General features: G+C 54.5%; 1 protein-coding gene across 1 annotated transcript; it reads left to right on the forward strand.

The window, feature by feature from the left end:
- Positions 1 to 2088: 2088 nt before the first annotated feature.
- Positions 2089 to 3745, forward strand: NFILZ (NFIL3 like basic leucine zipper). Its single transcript, XM_081288188.1, has 2 exons — positions 2089 to 2147; positions 2466 to 3745. Exon 2 carries the CDS (start codon positions 2480 to 2482, stop codon positions 3317 to 3319), a length of 840 nt encoding a protein of 279 aa, XP_081144314.1. The 5' UTR covers positions 2089 to 2147; positions 2466 to 2479; the 3' UTR covers positions 3320 to 3745.
- The last annotated feature ends 12995 nt before the right edge of the window (positions 3746 to 16740 follow it).

The raw sequence follows: 16740 nt of genomic DNA on the forward strand, positions 1-16740 counted from the left end.
ACACTAAGGTCAAGAGCTGGTAGCACAGAGGAAAAGACTTAATTCAAGAAAAAACCTTGGAGGAGAAGGAAAATACGCGCTCCCGATTCAAGCTGATACCATTTTTTGGGGGGAGGGGTACTGGGGATTGAAACCCAGGTCTTTTATTTTTGAGATAGGGCCTCATGAAGTTGCTGAGGCTGCTTCAAACTTGTGATCCTCCCGCCTCAGACTCCTGAATTGCTGGGATTACAGGAGTAATCCCAGGTATGAGCCACTGCGTCCAGCAAAAGCTACCACCATTTATCTTAAAACTGAGTGCTGAGTTTCTTGGTGGCCAAAGCAAACAGGGCAATGTGGTGGGTTTCATTTTTTTGGCTGGAGTTCAGTAGGAAGGCCAAACACTCTCCATCTGTGAACAGGTTGTTTTCATCATTGATTCATTTACTCAACAATTAGTGAATTTACCACCTACTATTTACAAACACAATGTTAAGTACCAAGGATAAAATGGTGGACAAAAAAAAGACATCTGCCTATCCATCCATTCATCTCCATCCATCTATCCATCCATCTATCTCCATCCATCTACCCCCAACCTATTCATCTATCCATCTCCAGTTCATCTATCCATCTCCATCTACCCATCCATCTCCATCCATTCATCCTTCCATCTCTGTCCGTCTATTCATGTCCATCCACCCATCTATTTCCATTCACTCATCCTTTCATCCATCCATCCATCTACCCATCCATCCATCCATCCATCCATCCATCTATCCATCCATCCTTCCTTCCATCTACTCATCTTCATCCATCCATCTTCATCCATCCATCCTTCTATCCCATCCATCTACCTATCCATCTCCAATCCATTCATCCATCTCCATCTACCCACCCACCCATCTATGTCCATCCATCCACACTTCCATCCATTCATGCATGCATCCATCCATTTCTGTCCATCTATCCATCTACCATCTCTATCCACCTATCCATCTCCAACCAGTCCATTTATCCATCTCCTTCCTTCCTTCCTTCCTTCCTTCTACTCATCTCCATCTATCCATCCTTCTATTCACATCCATCTATTTATGTCCATCTACCATCCATCTCATTCACTTATCCTTTCATCCACCCATCTCTATATATCCATCCATCTCCAACCATCCATTCATCTCCATCTACTCATTCACCCACCCATCTATTCCATCCATCCACCCTTCCACCCATCCATCCATCCAGCCATCAAGCCAGCCATGCATTCATCCATCCATTTATCCATCCACCCATCCAGTCACCATCCACTCACTAAACTTTTTCCTTGTCTGTCCCTCTGTCCACTCCCCCACTAGCTCACCATCCATCATTCCATCTTCTGTGTCACCTGTCCACTCTCAAACACCATCCACCTCCCATGCCCATTGTACACTCACTTAATGCATCTATCACTTGCTCACCCTCCATCAATCTGCTATGGTTTGAAGGTTCTCCTCAAGTTTCCTGGGCTTGGAACTTAATCCCTCAATCCATACGTTAACAGTATTTGGGGGAGTGCTTTGGGAAGTGACTGAGTCACGAGGACTCCTCCTGCACAAGTAGCGAACGCATTTGTGGATTAACAGATGAATGGTCAATGGAGGGAGAGGCTTTGCTATGCAGGTGGGCCCTCTGTGGCACCCTTGCTTTGTCACATGATGCCTTCCACTAGGTTATGATGGAGCAGGGGGGCCGCTAGCAGGTGCCAAGTCTCCAGAACAATGAGCTAAATAAATTTATATTCTTTACAAATTATCCTACAATCTGAAGCATTTGGATTTAGCAACAGAAAGTGGACTAAGGCACCATCCAACCTTCATTCATTCACTGATAGAAAATTTAAAAATACTGTGCCATGATTAGGTATTTTTCCATCAGTCCACTTATTCATGCCTTGGGTCCATCAAAATTCCAGCCACAGATGGGGGAGATTTTGTGGTGCAATCTGGGCACGGTTCAGGTGAATAGCAGCTTGTCTTCTGACCCCAGCTTGGCCCGTTTAACTGCATGGTCACACATTCTCTCTTTCTAGGTTCAGCTTCCCTTCTGTCCTCCTTGGGTCTCCAAGAACTTTACCCTGGATCTCAGATTAAACTGAGCCCTTGGCTTGTTTTCTGACCTTCTCAGTGGTAAGGAGAATGCCCGGGGAGCAGCCTCTGTCCTCCTGACTGGCTCTCCAGGATGACTTTGGGATGCTCTTAAGCCTCTTCTGGCCAAGTGGCCTCCGCCTGGAGGCCTTACTAAGTGCTTCCCCCCTCAGGCCTCAAGCCACCCACCAGCTCCCCTTACTGCCCACCATCTCTCTGTCTCCACCTTGGCCTCCAAACCCATCCCCATTCCAGCTGTCCCCTCCACCGGTGATGGCAAAGACACAGGATAAATCAAAGGGAGAGGTCATCTGGGTCAACCCCCTGTGTTCAGTCCAAGACCTCTTTCCTCTTTCCCAGGTCTCCCAGTGGCCATGGACATGGACGTGCTGGGCCTGCCAGACATATCTCAAGGTCGCAGCAAGACTCTCTGGGTTGCCCGGGGCCGGGGCCCAGCCGTGCGAAGGCCGAGGGAGTTCATGCCGGAGGAGAAGAAGGACACTGTCTACTGGGAGAAGCGGCGGAAGAACAACGAGGCGGCCAAGAGGTCCCGGGAGAAGCGGCGTCTCAACGACGTGGCGGTGGAGAGCAGGCTGGCGGCGCTGCTGGAGGAGAACGCGCTGCTGCGGGCCGAGCTGCGGGCGCTCAGGCTGCGCTTCGGCCTCCTGCCTCCGGCGGGGGGACCCCGGACGGCGCCGCTGCAGGCCCTGCTGTGGGAGTCTCCCTGGACGGGGGCGCCCCACCCTGCAGCCGAACCACTCTCGTGCCTGGCTGGCTCCCAGGGCGGCCTCCGGGGGCCATATTCCCTGGATGCTGGGATCCCAGGGTGTCAGGGCTGCCTGATGGCTCAGGGGTGGGCTGGCCTGGCCTCCTCTTCCAGGTTCTCGCCGGACTCTGCTTCCCTGGTCCCCGAGAACATTGACGTGGCCTTGCAGGCTGCCCTCCCTGCTGCCCTCTTCCGGTGTCACCTCTTGGAGGGGCATGTGGGGTCCAGACCAGAGCTCAAGTCTTGCTGGGGACTGTGGTCACCCATGTCCCCTGGATGCCGGGCCCCAGGGCCGTCGGATTTGTTGCTGACACCCTCTGCAGACCCCACAGGGCTTTCTGCCACCGTGACCTGCCCGGTCCCAGGGAACGGTCCTGAGGGTCTGGCTCAGCCCTCGCTGCCCCACAAAGTGCGCATCAAATCCCAGGCCTTGGGCGGGCTGTTCTGAGGCTGGGAGTGGCCGGCCTCTCTCAGGGCCTCCCTGTGAGTTCAGGCCTTCAGCAGGGCGGTTGGCATCCAGAAGGGTTTGTCCAGGGGCGAGTGGCCTGGCCATGATGAGCTCCCAGAGCTGGCAAGGCCTGTGGGGAGGGGGCGGTTCCTGGCTGGGACGGTCCCCTTCTCAGGGTCCAGAGCAGGCCCTCAGTGGAGGGCACAAGGCCCATCCTGGTGTCTAGCGACTGCCCCACCCTCAACCTGGGCATTGGGCTGTTCCTTCCCCTCCTTTCTTCTGCTCATCCCTCTGCCCCCCACCCCCCATCCCTGTAGTCATCCTCCGCCCACCCACCGTCCTGTCCCCCATCTGTCCTTCACTGTCCGCCATCTTTCCACGGCCCCTGCCCCTTCCTCAGCTGTTCATGGAGTCCCCATTCACGGGCTTCATTCATCCCCTCGTTTACGGAGGATTCCCTGAACCTGCTTCCACCTACTCGTGACCTGAGATCCTCCCTCCTTGTCCCTCTCCAGGGTGGCCTTGATTCCTCTTCTGGGGATGGCCTGGTGCTCTGGGGAGGGACCTACCAAGGGCCCCATGATATCGATAATGTCTCAGGGGTTCGAGTCCTCACCTCTCGGGGCTCTCGGGGCCTTGCTCAGGGCTGGGTTTGGAATTCAGCCGTGTCTGGTGGCTTCCTCCACGTCTTGGGTCAGGGTCCCGAGTTGCAGCGACAGGTCAGCAATCTCTCCTCAGCTGCTCCCCAGGGACCAGGTGGACACACTGCAGCTGGATGGAAAAAGGAGCCACTCTGCAGGGAGGGACCCCAGGCCCAGACCCCTGGAGCTGCCCAGAGCCCCTTCTCCGCTTTTACTCAGGAGATAGATAGATATATATATATATATATATATTTTTTTTTTGAGATTTTATTGCATTTTGAGTAGAAAGACCGTGGCTCCCATTGCTGGGAGGGCGGTGGGGCAGGAGGCTCCTAGGCCCAGGTGCTGCGCTGAGCAATGAGGTCCCCAGCCATCCAGGTCCTCAAGCCTCAGGAGCGAACCTCAGCTGTGGGGCCCGGCTGGTCCTCAGCCCCTGGGTGTCTGGCGGCCATGATCGTGTTCAGGGCGGGGATGAGCAGGGTGCCCCCCTCTTGCCGACACAGCCGGTGGTCAGTGTCACCCTGTGGGCCAGGGGCCTGCTCCACTTCGGCAGGGCCAGGATCCCTGTGTCCCAGGCACGTCCTCTGGCCTCTCCTCATTCTTTTCTGGAGCCAGAAAGGGGCGGGGCCCTCCAGCAGGGCAGAGCACGCAGAACTGGCCAGGCCCCTGTTCTGCTGGTCAGGGCCCCAGTGGTTGGCTGGGGGGCCCAGCCAGGCCCTGGGCTCTGAGGACCTGCACTACCGGTGGTGGGTGGGGAGGGGACCCAGTGCCCTGCTGTGTCCCCGGCCTTGGACCTGGGCTGGAGTCTCCCCTCTCCTAAGAGTGACCTGGGGAAACGGGAAGGCATGGCCCAGCCACTGTCCACAGCGGGAAGAGGGTAGACTGATGTGAGGGAGGTGCCAGTTGGGAAAGCCCAGAGAAAGATCTATGGAAAGCAAATCAGAAGGGGCCCTGGAGTCTTGGTGAGTGGTCATTCAGTCTCAACTCGAGTGCTTCTAGTGATGGAGAACTCACTTCCTCTAAACCACTTCACTATTCCTTCTCTTGAGCTAAATCCTGCTTCTTACAAGCCTCCATTCGGATGCTGTTTTTAATATGGGGGCCACTTAGACCCTCACTTTTCTCCCTCCCTCGGCTTAGAGATGGCTGGCATTGGGGAAGAAGACCTCAGCTTCTCCTCTCTAAAGTGGAGACCACACTTACCTCAGATGGTTTGAGAGTTCTAAATCTCATGTTTTCTGTACACAGAATTTCACATACATCCTGGCACCCAGTGGGCCTTCAATACATGTTAGCTCCTCTCTCTTCCTTTGCTTTGTAGTATGCTCTCATGTTCCCTGACCCAGAGTAGGCTGTTTTAGGAGAAATGTTCTTTCATTCTTTGAAATTCCTTCTTTTCATCCTAGGCCTGACTCTTATTTTTTTTGTCAATGCTCTTTAAATACAATGGCTCTTGAAACTAAATATGAATCAGCTATTCATTTAACATATATGTATCTTCAACAAATATCTTTTTGAGATGTCAAACAGAAACTGAAAGGGAGAAATAGTGACTTGGATTGAGAGTTCAAGGAAAGAGAAAACTCTCACAAATGTCTAGAACATTCATTCAAGATGCATTGATTTCTCTTCTTGTGTGCTGAGCCAGGGATCCCAGGTGTAGGCTCTGCCCTTCCAGAGCCATTGGACAGCTGGTAACTCTCCATGTGGCCTCCTGTAAGAAGCCTGCAGTCACTTCCCACCCTGAGGTTATGTCTGTCAGATTCATGATCGACTTGGGGACTGAATTTTAGGACATCACACAACCACACGTTCCCTTTCCTCTTCTACTCATCCTTCTGGGCTAGCCAGATCTCCTTGGATATGAACCCAGAGTTACCTTTCTGCTTGGGTTGTTTCTGGCTCATGTAGAATGTGCAGTAAATGTTAAGGGACAGTCTCTGACTGCGTGCATTTGTGATTTCTGGGGGCAGAGATAAAACGAGTGGAATATGTGACCACATTCCTTTCTTGTCTAGAGGGATTCACAGACACATCCTGCCGGCCCGTGTTATCTAGATTATTCCTATTCCAACGGGAGTCCGTGGACCAGGGGCATCTGTATTGCCCAGGGGGTCATTAGACTTGCAGAATCTCAGCCCCTCCCAGGATGGCTCAGCCGGAAGGTGCTTTTCCATTAAAGACCTGCAGGTGATCCACGTGCCCACTGAGGTCTGAGAAGCCTTAATCCAGAGCAGCGGTTGGCAGGGGCATTTCCTGTTGGGGGCCACAGGGTCATGCTTTTGACTTGGAGGGCACATGGCCTCTGTTCAGCTGCTCCATTCTGTTTTTGTAGCATGAGAGCGGCCAGACAATATGTAAGCAGATGGCCATGACCCCGTTCCGGTCAAACTTCATCAATGAAAGATGTGCCGGGTTTGAAGTTCACTGCCAACATTATTATTATTACTATATTTTTTTGTACTGGGGATTAAACCCAGGGGTACTTTACCACTGAACCACACCTAAAGCTATTGTATTTATTTGTTCTTACTAGTTATACATGACAGTAGAATGCGGCATATCTGTGCATACCTGGAGTAGGGCTTCTCATTCTCTGGGCTGTAGGTGATGGGGAGTCACCTTGGTCATGTGATCACATGAGCCCGATGCTTTCTGCTGTCCTTCCTATTCCGATTCCCCCTCCCTTCCCTTCATTCCCCTGTTTCTCATCCAAGGTCCTCTGTTCTTTCCTACCTGCCCCTTTATTGCAATCAGCATCCACATATCAGAGAGAACATTTGGCCTTTGGTTTCTCTTTTAATTTTGAGATGGTCTAGCTAGGTTACTGGGGTTGGCCTCAAACTTGGAAATCTCCTACCTCAGCCTCTCAAGTCACAGGGTTTACAGGCATGAGCCGTCACCTGACTCAACACTTGGTTTTAACGGACTTTCTGACTTTTTCCCATCCAGTGGGTGTAAAATAATTTAATCTACATTCCTCTGTTGAATTTTTTGTTTTTGTCAAGATCCATTGGCTACTGGGTTATCTCCTCTACAAATTGCCTCTTCTGTACCTTTTCCTTATTGATTTCTCAGAGCTTTTTATACGTTCTAGATACATATCCTTTGTCAGGAACATCCCATGATTTTCACCCAATTGTCTTTTACTTTACTCACAGCATGTTCTGTTGTACAAAAATTTGAAAACTGGATGTAACTCAGTTTACCAATCTTTTCTTTTATGGTTTGAACATTCTTGTTTAAGATTTTTTTGGGTGGGCTGGGGTTGTGGCTCAGTGGTAGAGTGTTCATCTAGCACATGTGAGGCACTAGGTTCAATCCTCAGCACCACATAAAAATGAAATAAAGATATTTTTTAAAAAAGATTTTTTTTTGGTGTGTGGTACTGAAAATTGAACCCAAGGGTACTTTACCACCGAGTTCCATCCCAAGCCCTTTTTATTTATTTATTTATTTATTTTTTTTTCCAAGCCCTTTTTATTTTTTGAGACAAGTTCTTGTTCCGTTGCTGGGGCTGACCTGGAACTCGTGATCCTCTGGACTTCAGGGTGCACCACTGTGCCTGGTTTAAGATTCCTTCTATGCATGAAGATCATAAAGATAGTCTCACACGGGAAAGATGGTCTTCTACCCTCATGTTTCAGGCCCTGGTGAAAGAGTAATAAACAAAACAGAGGTGTTTCCTGTCTCCGTGGTCTGACAGTCTAGCGAGGGAGGCAGATTAAAGAAGAAAAAAGAAACAAGTGAGAAAAATGTATAGTAGGAAGAATCATGATAAGAATTTCACAGAGAAAAAAGAGGTGAAGGGCTTAGGAAAGGTAGCAGTGAGCGGGTTCTAGTCAGAGCGGGAAGATCAGGAAGGGTTTGCCGAGAAAGGGACCTTTGCACAGAGCTGAAGCAGATGAGGCAGGGAGTCTTACGTGGACCCAGGGAAGAGCATCCCCTATCAGAGAGCACAGTTCATGCAAAGGCCCTGAGGCAGGACCATGCCCGGTGTCTGGAGGGCCATTGAGTGAGCAAGGGGGACAGAGGGAGGTGACGGGGCAGATGGAGTGGGGCCTCGTGGGTCAAGGCCAGGACTCGGGCTTCCTCTCTGAGTGAGACGGGTGGTGGGGGCTGCTGAGCACACTTGCGCTGTCACTGTCCTCCAACCCCCATCCTGTGGTGTGTGAACCCAACACACAGGTGCTGGGCAGGGGCGGGGTGGCGACTGACCACAGTGTTGCTGTGACTCATATCCTCAGGGACGGCCACACGCGCCCTGCGCTCCCTGCCGTCAGAGCTGGGGTGTCCCCTCCTGTCCCTATCCCTGAGCCCTTCTGAGGTCGGAGGGGCCAGGCAGGATGAGCTGCTCAGTGAGGAGGCAGCATGGAGGGGACGCAGCAGTTCCTCTCTCCTGTGGTCTAGAGCTGCCTCCCGCCTGAGGCATGGCGTTTGACACACGTGGAGGAGGGGGCGACGGGCGTGGACGTGGGGTGCAGGAAGGTGACGGTGGGTCAGCAAGAGCGTGGCTGGGAAGGGCCCATGGGACAGCACGGGGGTCAGGTCAGGGGGAAGGTATGGAAAAGAGTGGGAGCTGGGGTGGGTGGCCCCAGCCAGGGACACGGGGCAGGGCCTTGGCACCTTGCCCCACATGATGGCGAGTCCTACGGGTCGCTCACACGTGAAAAGCAGGCCTTTCCGGCCACCAGGCCTCGTCCAGTGTTTCTTTTCCTGCATTGCTTAACCCTGTGAAAAGCTTCATTGCTGTGCTCCCCATGGACGGTTGGGGAAATCCAGGCTCAGAGTGGCCACAAACCTCGCTCACCTCACACGGCAGGGACAGGCCGTCCCCTTGACACTGCGCTGCTGTGGCCAGCGGCTCTGTCCCTCCGAGTCCTTCCTGCCCCAGGCTCGGCACCTGCTGTGCGCTGACCTGGAGGCTTTCCCTGCCCAGCAAGGCCCTCTTCTACCTCTGGCCTTCCCCAGCCAGGCCTCCCTGAGTGGCCACTCTGACGTGCCCTGGGCTGACATGAAGTGAGGCCTGGAGGGTGGTTGACAGAATCAACAGATGGGATCGAGGAGAAGCAAATGATTGTCCTGGGGGCAGCTTCAGTGGAGTCAAATCCCCAGCCGCCCTGGGCCCTGCCTCCACCTGCAGGTTGAAGCCCCCCCTCCCCCCAGCCTCTGTGTGTATCACAAGAACCCCTGCATTGGCGCCAGGACATGTCACTCAATAGGTCCCCTCTCCCACTAGGCTGTCAGGATGAATCCTACTGAATTGAATCGAGGGTTTTTTTTTTGTACCAGGGATTGAACCCAGGGGTGCATAACCACTGAGCCACATCCCCAGCCCTTTTTTACATTTCGTTTAGACACAGGGTCTCACCGAGTTGCTTAGAGCCTCGAAGTTACTGAGGCTGGCTTTGAACTCATGATCCTCCTGCCTCAGCCTCCCGAGATCCTGGGATGACAGACAGGTGCCACCGCCCAGCTGAATCTGCGTTCTGGAGAGTGAAAGCAGAGTGTCATGATTCTTTTATTCATTCCTCATCTATTCACTCACGACTTCCTTGAGAGAATGAAACCCCTTTCTCACTTTTGCAAAGGAAGTGGATAACCTTCCTGTGCACAAAAGAAATGATCAGGATAATGTCAAATGCTGAGGGCTTTGAGCCTCGGAGCAGGAGGCTGGATGTTCAGGTGCTGGGCAGATCAGGGAAGGTCCTTCTGAGGAGGTGACACTTAAAGTGGGACCTAGAAAAGTGAGTCACTGAAGAAAGCCAGTCACAACAGGTCGCACGTTGTCTAAATCCATGTATATGAAATATTCCCAACAGGCAGATCCCTGGAGACAACAGGTGGGTGGTGGCGGAGGGGCTGGGGGAGGAGAGGATCCGGTGCAGGTGGGGCTGCGGATTGGACGGGCTTGGTTTTGGGGTGATGGAGATGTTCTGGTGACGGAGGTGGTTGCAGAGCCTCGTGAATGTGCACCTTGGAGCGGTTCATTTGACCTTCTGTGACTTTCTTTTTTTTTTAACATTTTTTTTTTTTATTGGTTGTTCACAACATTACAAAGCTCTTGACATATCATATTTCATGTGACTTTCACCTCTTAAAATAATGCAAGGAGCGTGCCCTGCCCAGAAGACGGAGGGGCATCTGGGAGAAGGACAGAGAGGTGGCGAAGGTGGGTGCAGGATGCCCAGGGGGATGGAAGGAGGTGGTCGCTTCTTGAGTCTCAGCCTGGACTCGGCCCTGGGATGAGGGACCCCTCCCAGCCTGGACTGTGTGCTCGGATCACCAGGTCCGAGCGCCTGGACGGGCCAGCGAGGGGCTGTGGCTGGCGCATGCTGGGCGGCGGCGCGGGAACGCGGACACGGGTGTGTTTTCGGAGCTCCTGGGTGAAACGCACGCGTCTGTGAGCGTGAGCACGAGCCTGGCCGTGCAGGGACCCGCTGGCATCTGTCCCTGTGCCCCCCCCCCCCCCCCCCCGTGCCCCGACGTTGGGCCGAGCCCTCGTGGAGGAGGTGTGGCCGGAGTCCCTCCCCCGAGGTCACTGCTGCGGGCCCATCACACGGTCTCTCCGCCCTGCGAAGGTCCTGGGGCAGCCCGGGCCTCCTCTCCCCACATACTGTAAGTTCTGAGAAATCCTGTTCTGCGGTTTGGCTGGGCCCCTCCCCACCTCCCTGCCCCCCGCGGGGCTGCCTGGGCCACCGTCTTCCGGCCGAGGCCTGGCTGGGGTAGCAGGGCTAGGAAACCCGCCCCGCAGCTGAAGGGAGAGGGCTGCTTCTGCCGCCCTGGGCCTCAGTTTTCCCCCTGCAGAGTGGGGCGATGGTCGTTCCTGCCTGGCACGGGGCCCCAGGGAGGTGGGACTCTGGCAGGTCACCACCAGTCACTTCCCGCGGGCCTGCCTCCTTCCCTCCAGCCTCCGTGCCTCCTCCAGCTTTCAGCCCAGCCACAGTCCAGCCCTTGGCCCAGCCCATTTCCTCAGGGAGCTGGGGACAAGCTGGACCTGGGGGCAGGAGTTACCCTGTTTAAAGGCCAGCTCAGCCGTGGAGCTGGGCAGCCGTGGTGCTGGGCAGCGGTGCAGCTGGGCAGCCGTGCAGCTGGGCAGTGCTCGGAATGCACGGGAGGGGAACTCAGCCTTCACTGTTTTCCAGATCCATGTGGTCATAGCGGTCACCTCCCTGTCGTGCCTTCCTATTGGGCTCCGCTGGTCTGTGTCCCTGGAATGACCTTCTGAGAGGGGGACCCTCACCCTGCTACTGCACGTCCTTGTCCGGGTCTGTGGCGGTTCTTACCACCCACCATAGGGTCTCGGCCCCACTGTGCTGGGGGCGCTGGACTCCTGCTTCTGCCCACCCTCCTGCAAAGCCAGCCTGGAATCCCTCACTTCCCGGCAGGCAGCCTCTCCCTTCGGTGGTTTCCCAGAATGCACTCTGGTTGCCCCAGGCCAGGCCACTTCCCTGCCCTTAATCCCTCCGCGGCTCCTGCTGCTCTCAGAAAAGCCAAAGCCAAAACCAAAACCAAGGACCTCCTCGTGGCTGTCCAGTAGAAACTCTTCCCAAGGGTCACCACACAGAGGACAGGAGGGACTGTCACGACAGGAAGGGCACACCAGCCTGGGGTCTGTGGGCAAGTCCAGAGCTGGGCAGCAGGGTTTCCCTCTTCTGGAGCGGAGCACAGAGGGCTAGAGCAGGTGTGGGGGGCGCAGGGGGCTGAGGTGGCCTGTGCTCAGGAGGGGCTGTGAGGTCCAAAGTGCAGGGGAGGGAGAGACGGTTCCCCTCCAGACTGCTCTGGGAATTTGGAAGGTCTGATCTTGTCATAGGAAAACAAGAAAACAAGGACCTCTGTATGAATCAGGGTTCTCTAGAGGAACAAGGGGTGGAGGGAGGGAGGGAGGGGGCAGACAGAGACAGGGCATAAGGAGCTGGCTCATGTGGTTATGGAGGTGGACAGATCCCAAGGTCTCTTGTTGGCCCTGGGAGCCCAGGGAGCTGATGATGTAGGTAGTTCAAGTTCAAAGGCGGCAACCTGAAGACCCAGGAAGAGCTGCTGTTCCAGTTTGAACGTAGGAAAAGGCCAGTGTCCCAGGACAAAAGCAGCTGGGCAGGTGGAACCCCTCCCTCTCTGACGGGCCAGCCCTTCTGTTGGCTCAGGCCTTCAACTAATTGGAAGAGGCCCACCCCCAGCCACCAGGAGGGTCATTTGCATTATTTATGCTGTTGATTTCTATGTTAAACTCCTAAAACACCATCACAGAAACACCTGGAATAATGTTTGACTAAGTGTCTGGACATCCCATGGCCCAGGCAAGCGGACACATGAAGTTAACCACTGGAGTGGGCACCTGGGATGCTGGAATGCACGGGGAAGGACTCAGCCTTCACTGCTTTTCAGATCCCTGTGGTCAGTCACCTCCCTGTCGTCACTCACCCTGCTCGGCCACACAGACCCTTTCCTTGCGGTCCCTCTGAGACCCTCTGATGGCCTGTCCAGCTCCCTCGTTCCAGTTTCCCCAGGGCCCCTGTTGCCGTCTGAAGTCCTTATTTCTTTTTCTTTTTTTTTAAGAGAGAGTGAGAGAGGAGAGAGAGAGAGAGAGAGAGAGAGAGAGAGAGAGAGAGAGAATTTTTAATATTTATTTTTTAGTTTTCGGCGGACACAACATCTTTGTTGGTATGTGGTGCTGAGGATCGAACCCGGGCTGCACGCATGCCAGGTGAACGTGCTACCGCTTGAGCCACATCCCCAGCCCTGAAGTCCTTATTTCTTTCCGTATTTATTGGCTGTTCCTTTCCCTGGTCAGAAGGCTTTGAGATGGCCGGCAAGTACCAGTTCCTGGTACAGTGGCTCCCTGGCCCCTGCCCTATTGGAGGTCACCTGCAGGGATGTTGACGTGGGTAGGACCCACAGAGGTGCATCGTACCATCCTGATAAATGTGTGGTTAGGTTCAAGTCTGGTGCCAGGTGGGTCTCATGGGCCGGGCGAGTTACACATGGCTTCCCTGAGACTGAGGTGGGCACAGAAGTTAATGAGGAACAAAAGCGTCCACAGCAGGTGCAAAGGCCCTCAGGTGGGAAGAAAGGTGCTGTGTTTGTGGGGAAAGGAAAGGAGGTTGGGGGTGCGAGTGTGATGGAAAACAGTGGGGTGTTAGAGAGCCTTGGGTCTGCTGTCTGCGGGGTTTGGGGAAATTGATTACCCCCAGGGCAATGGGGAGTCCTTAAGAGACTTATAGGGTTCTGAGGTCAGGGCATATCCTGGATGGGGCAGGAAGGGGGCTGGGTGCCCACTAGGGCAGAGCCATCCAACCTGGCTGAGGAGAGAAGGGGACAGGAGGGAGGTGCCCGAGGAAGATGGGGTACCTGCCAGTGGGGTGGGCTTGGTCCAGCTTCTACTGGCTGCCCACTGGGGTCAGCTCCCAGTGGAGTTCCAGGAAGATGGACATTTGAGCCTTGTCACCCAGCCCTTCACCCTTGTTTTCCTCCCATCTGGCCGCCCCATCTGTCCAGTGGCTTTAGGGGACCTCAGGTGCACGGCTGGGTGAGGCCTGGGTGTGCGTGTGAGAGTGTAACTGTCCCTGTCCTGGGGACTTCCACCTTCCCTCCCGGGTGGCGACCACCCAGTGCCGCCTGCGGGGTGCATGTCCCTCCTCCGTTCCTGCCGGCGTCCCGCTGGGCGGGGAGGCCCGGCCGCGGGGGGCTCCCCCGCTGCGGACGAGGGCGGCGGGTGGCTTCCTGCCTCGTGGGCGTCGGGTCTCGGGAGCGGCTGGGCGGAGGTCCGTCCGACCCCGGCCAGGCCACGCAAACCCCCGACCCGCAGAACTGTCGCCGTCTCGCTGGGCGGGGCGGCGACTGGGGGCGTGGCTAAGGATGCGCCCACCCGGCGAAACGCACGCGGGTTCCAGGGTCTCGGTCCTCAAAGGAATGAGGTTGCAGAGCTGCGTCCTCCCGTGTCCCGTGTCCTTTCTGGCTGTCGCCCGCATCAGCTTTTATTTTATTTTTTACTTTGTGTGATGTGAGTTTACTTTGGGGCGATGCGTCCTGCTAGCTTTCCCAATGCAACTTTTCTTTCTTTTTTATGGGTAGCGGGGCTGGGCGGGGGTGGGGGGGTGGGGAGCAACCCAGGGCCTCGCAGCCTAAGCGAGAGCTCCACCACCCAGCCACACCCCGCCCAAGGTCGTATTTGTTTTCCTTTTTTTTTTTTTTTTTTGAGTAGCAGGGATTGAACTCAGGGGCACTCGACCCCTGAGCCGCATCCCCAGCCCTATTTTGTATTGTACTTAGAGACAGGGTCTCATGAGTTGCTTAGTGTTTCGCTGTTGCTGAGGCTGGTGTTGAACTCACAATCCTTAGCCTCCTGAACCGCTGGGATTCCAGGCTTGTGCCACCGTGCCCACGAGGTCATATATGACTCTATTTTTATTTATTTTTATGTGGTGCTGAGAATCGAACCCAGTGCCTCACACATGCTAGGCCAGCGCTCCACCACCGAGCTACAGCCCCAGCCCAAGGTCGTATTTTTAATCAAGGTTATTTCCCATATATAAAATTCGCCCCTTTGAAAAAATATTGCACGATCTCACTCATAGATGGAGTCTGAAAAAGCTGGTCTTGGGGAAGCTGAGAGTAGAAGGGCAGAGGCTGGGGGGTGCGCAGGGCGGGGCTTGAGTGGGGGGTCCACGGTACCACTGTACAGGTAAACGGGAGGAATGGGGTCAGGTGTCCCCACTCAGCGGGAGTGGAGCTAACAACAGGCAGGGTGCATTTCAAAAATAACAAACCACCATGCAGCCAGGTACTGTGGTGCACACCTGCAGTCCCAGCTCCTTGGTGGCTGAGGACGGGTGCCCTTGAACCCGAGTTCCAGGCCAACCTGGAGGGCACAGAGAGACCCTGCCTGGGACAGGAAGCCACAAGAGAGGACACCAAGTGTACTCAGCCTAATGATACAAGTGGAAGGTGAGGGATACCCGAATCGCCTGCATTTAATCCTCCCATCACATGGTATTCTAGGAGGATGTGCAATTATTATGTGTCAATCAAAACCAAAATAATTCACTTTTTTAAAGTGTGTAATTTGGTGACTTTTGTAGGTTCACGAGTGTGCAGTTGTCACCTCTATTTAATTCCAGAACAATTTCACTGCCCCCCCATCCCCACCCCGTCAAGGAGATCCTGCTCCGGAGTCTCCCAGTGCTTTGGGTGGCATCCGCGCAGCAAGGGAAAAACCAGAAGAGTGCAAGAAGTTCCTTGAGGAGCCGAGTCGCAGCAGGTTCAAGCGAGAGCAGAGCCTGACCCCCCTCCCTTCCCCTTGCCCCCACCACCTCAACTCCATCTCTGCCAGGTGAGGGGCCTGCCTGGTGGGACGATGTCACCTCCTCCCCATGCTTGTCCTTGGAGCCTCCAAGGTCAGGGGCCTCTCTCCGCTCAGACTCTGGGGGACAGGTCTCCAGGCCCTTGGTGGCCAGGGGGCAGAGGGTAAATTCCTGGCTACGCTCAGGGTTGGTCTTTGGCTTGTAGCAGCAACAGCAGTCTCATCATGATTTATGGAGCACCTGCTGTATACTGAGCAGCATAGTCCAGTTTATGTCACGCAGGAGGAATTTAACAAGTGATTCACATGGAGACATCTGTCCTCTAAAACCTTCAAAGGATGCATTTATGCAGAGAGTAAATTTGAAAGGCCCAGATTTCTCCCTCAATAGTGACTCAAGTCTGAGCGGCGTCCTTCCTTCCACACTTTTGGTAGCACACCTGTTCGATCTCACCTCATCCTTACCAAGGCCTCCTTTAGCCGGGCACAGTGGTGCGTGCCTGTTATCCTAACAACTCGGAGGCTGAGTCAGGAGGATGGAAAATTTGAGACCAGCCTCAGCAACTTAGCAAGATGCTGTCTCAAATAAAATAAAAAAGGCTGAGGATGTGGGTTGAGGAGTAGAGTGCCCTTGGGTTCAGTCTCCTCTAACAGAACATACAACACACACACACACACACATGCCCCTTGAAGGGACCTCCATTTTATTGGTTTCAAGAGGTCAGGTCACTTGTCCAAGGTCACACAGTGTGTGAGGAGGCTGATTCAAACTCAAGCCTGTGGTCCGATGCAGCAGGAAGAGGGGACTCCAAAAAGCAGGATTCCTCTGGGCCCCTTCACGGTCATCAGTGCCCTTTGAAACTCGGGAGCTATTCATTCAGTCATTCAACAAACATCTACTGGGTGCCACTGTGTGGTGAGCTCTGCTGGAAGCTGGGAGAGACGCAGAGGGGCCTTGCCCTTCCTGAGCTCACGTGCTGGCGGGTGACCTCACCTAGGAAGAAGGAAGCGAACAGAGATGAAGGGACACAGCTGGGAAGAAAGAAAGGGGGTCCCAGACGGGCTCAGTGAACACCTAGGTTTAAAGCTGGGCCCGGCGACCCACACCTGGACTCCGCTGCTCTGGAGGCTGAGGCAGGAGGATTGTTGAGCCCAGGAGTTCAGGGCCAGCCTGGGCAGCGTAGTGAGACCCAGCTCAAAAAATGTGTATGTCTATCCACATGGTCTGAAATTCCTGTCATTCATGGCAGGTTGGGGTCCAGGATGGTGAATCCTGCCGGGTGGTGACGTTCTCCAAGGGGGTAAGAAGTGGTCCTGGGGGAGGATGGGGAAAATCCTGCACAGATTGTAGAGGATATAACGGACGTATCCACCATACTGAACCCTCTTGGGGGCGTGGTGGGGAAGGGGCTAGAGGTGCTTGCTGGGGGCCGGGAGGGAGGGACAGAAGCTCTGGTCTTGAAGCAGCCACAGATGGTCCA

The sequence above is a fragment of the Spermophilus citellus genome, assembly GCF_964194105.1.
Source record: "Spermophilus citellus genome assembly, chromosome: 3".
Taxonomy (NCBI): Eukaryota; Metazoa; Chordata; class Mammalia; order Rodentia; family Sciuridae; genus Spermophilus; species Spermophilus citellus.

Coding starts and splice junctions, on each gene's coding strand:
- NFILZ (XM_081288188.1), top strand. CDS start 2,480: ATGGACATGGACGTGCTGGGCCTGCCAGACATATCTCAAGGTCGCAGC.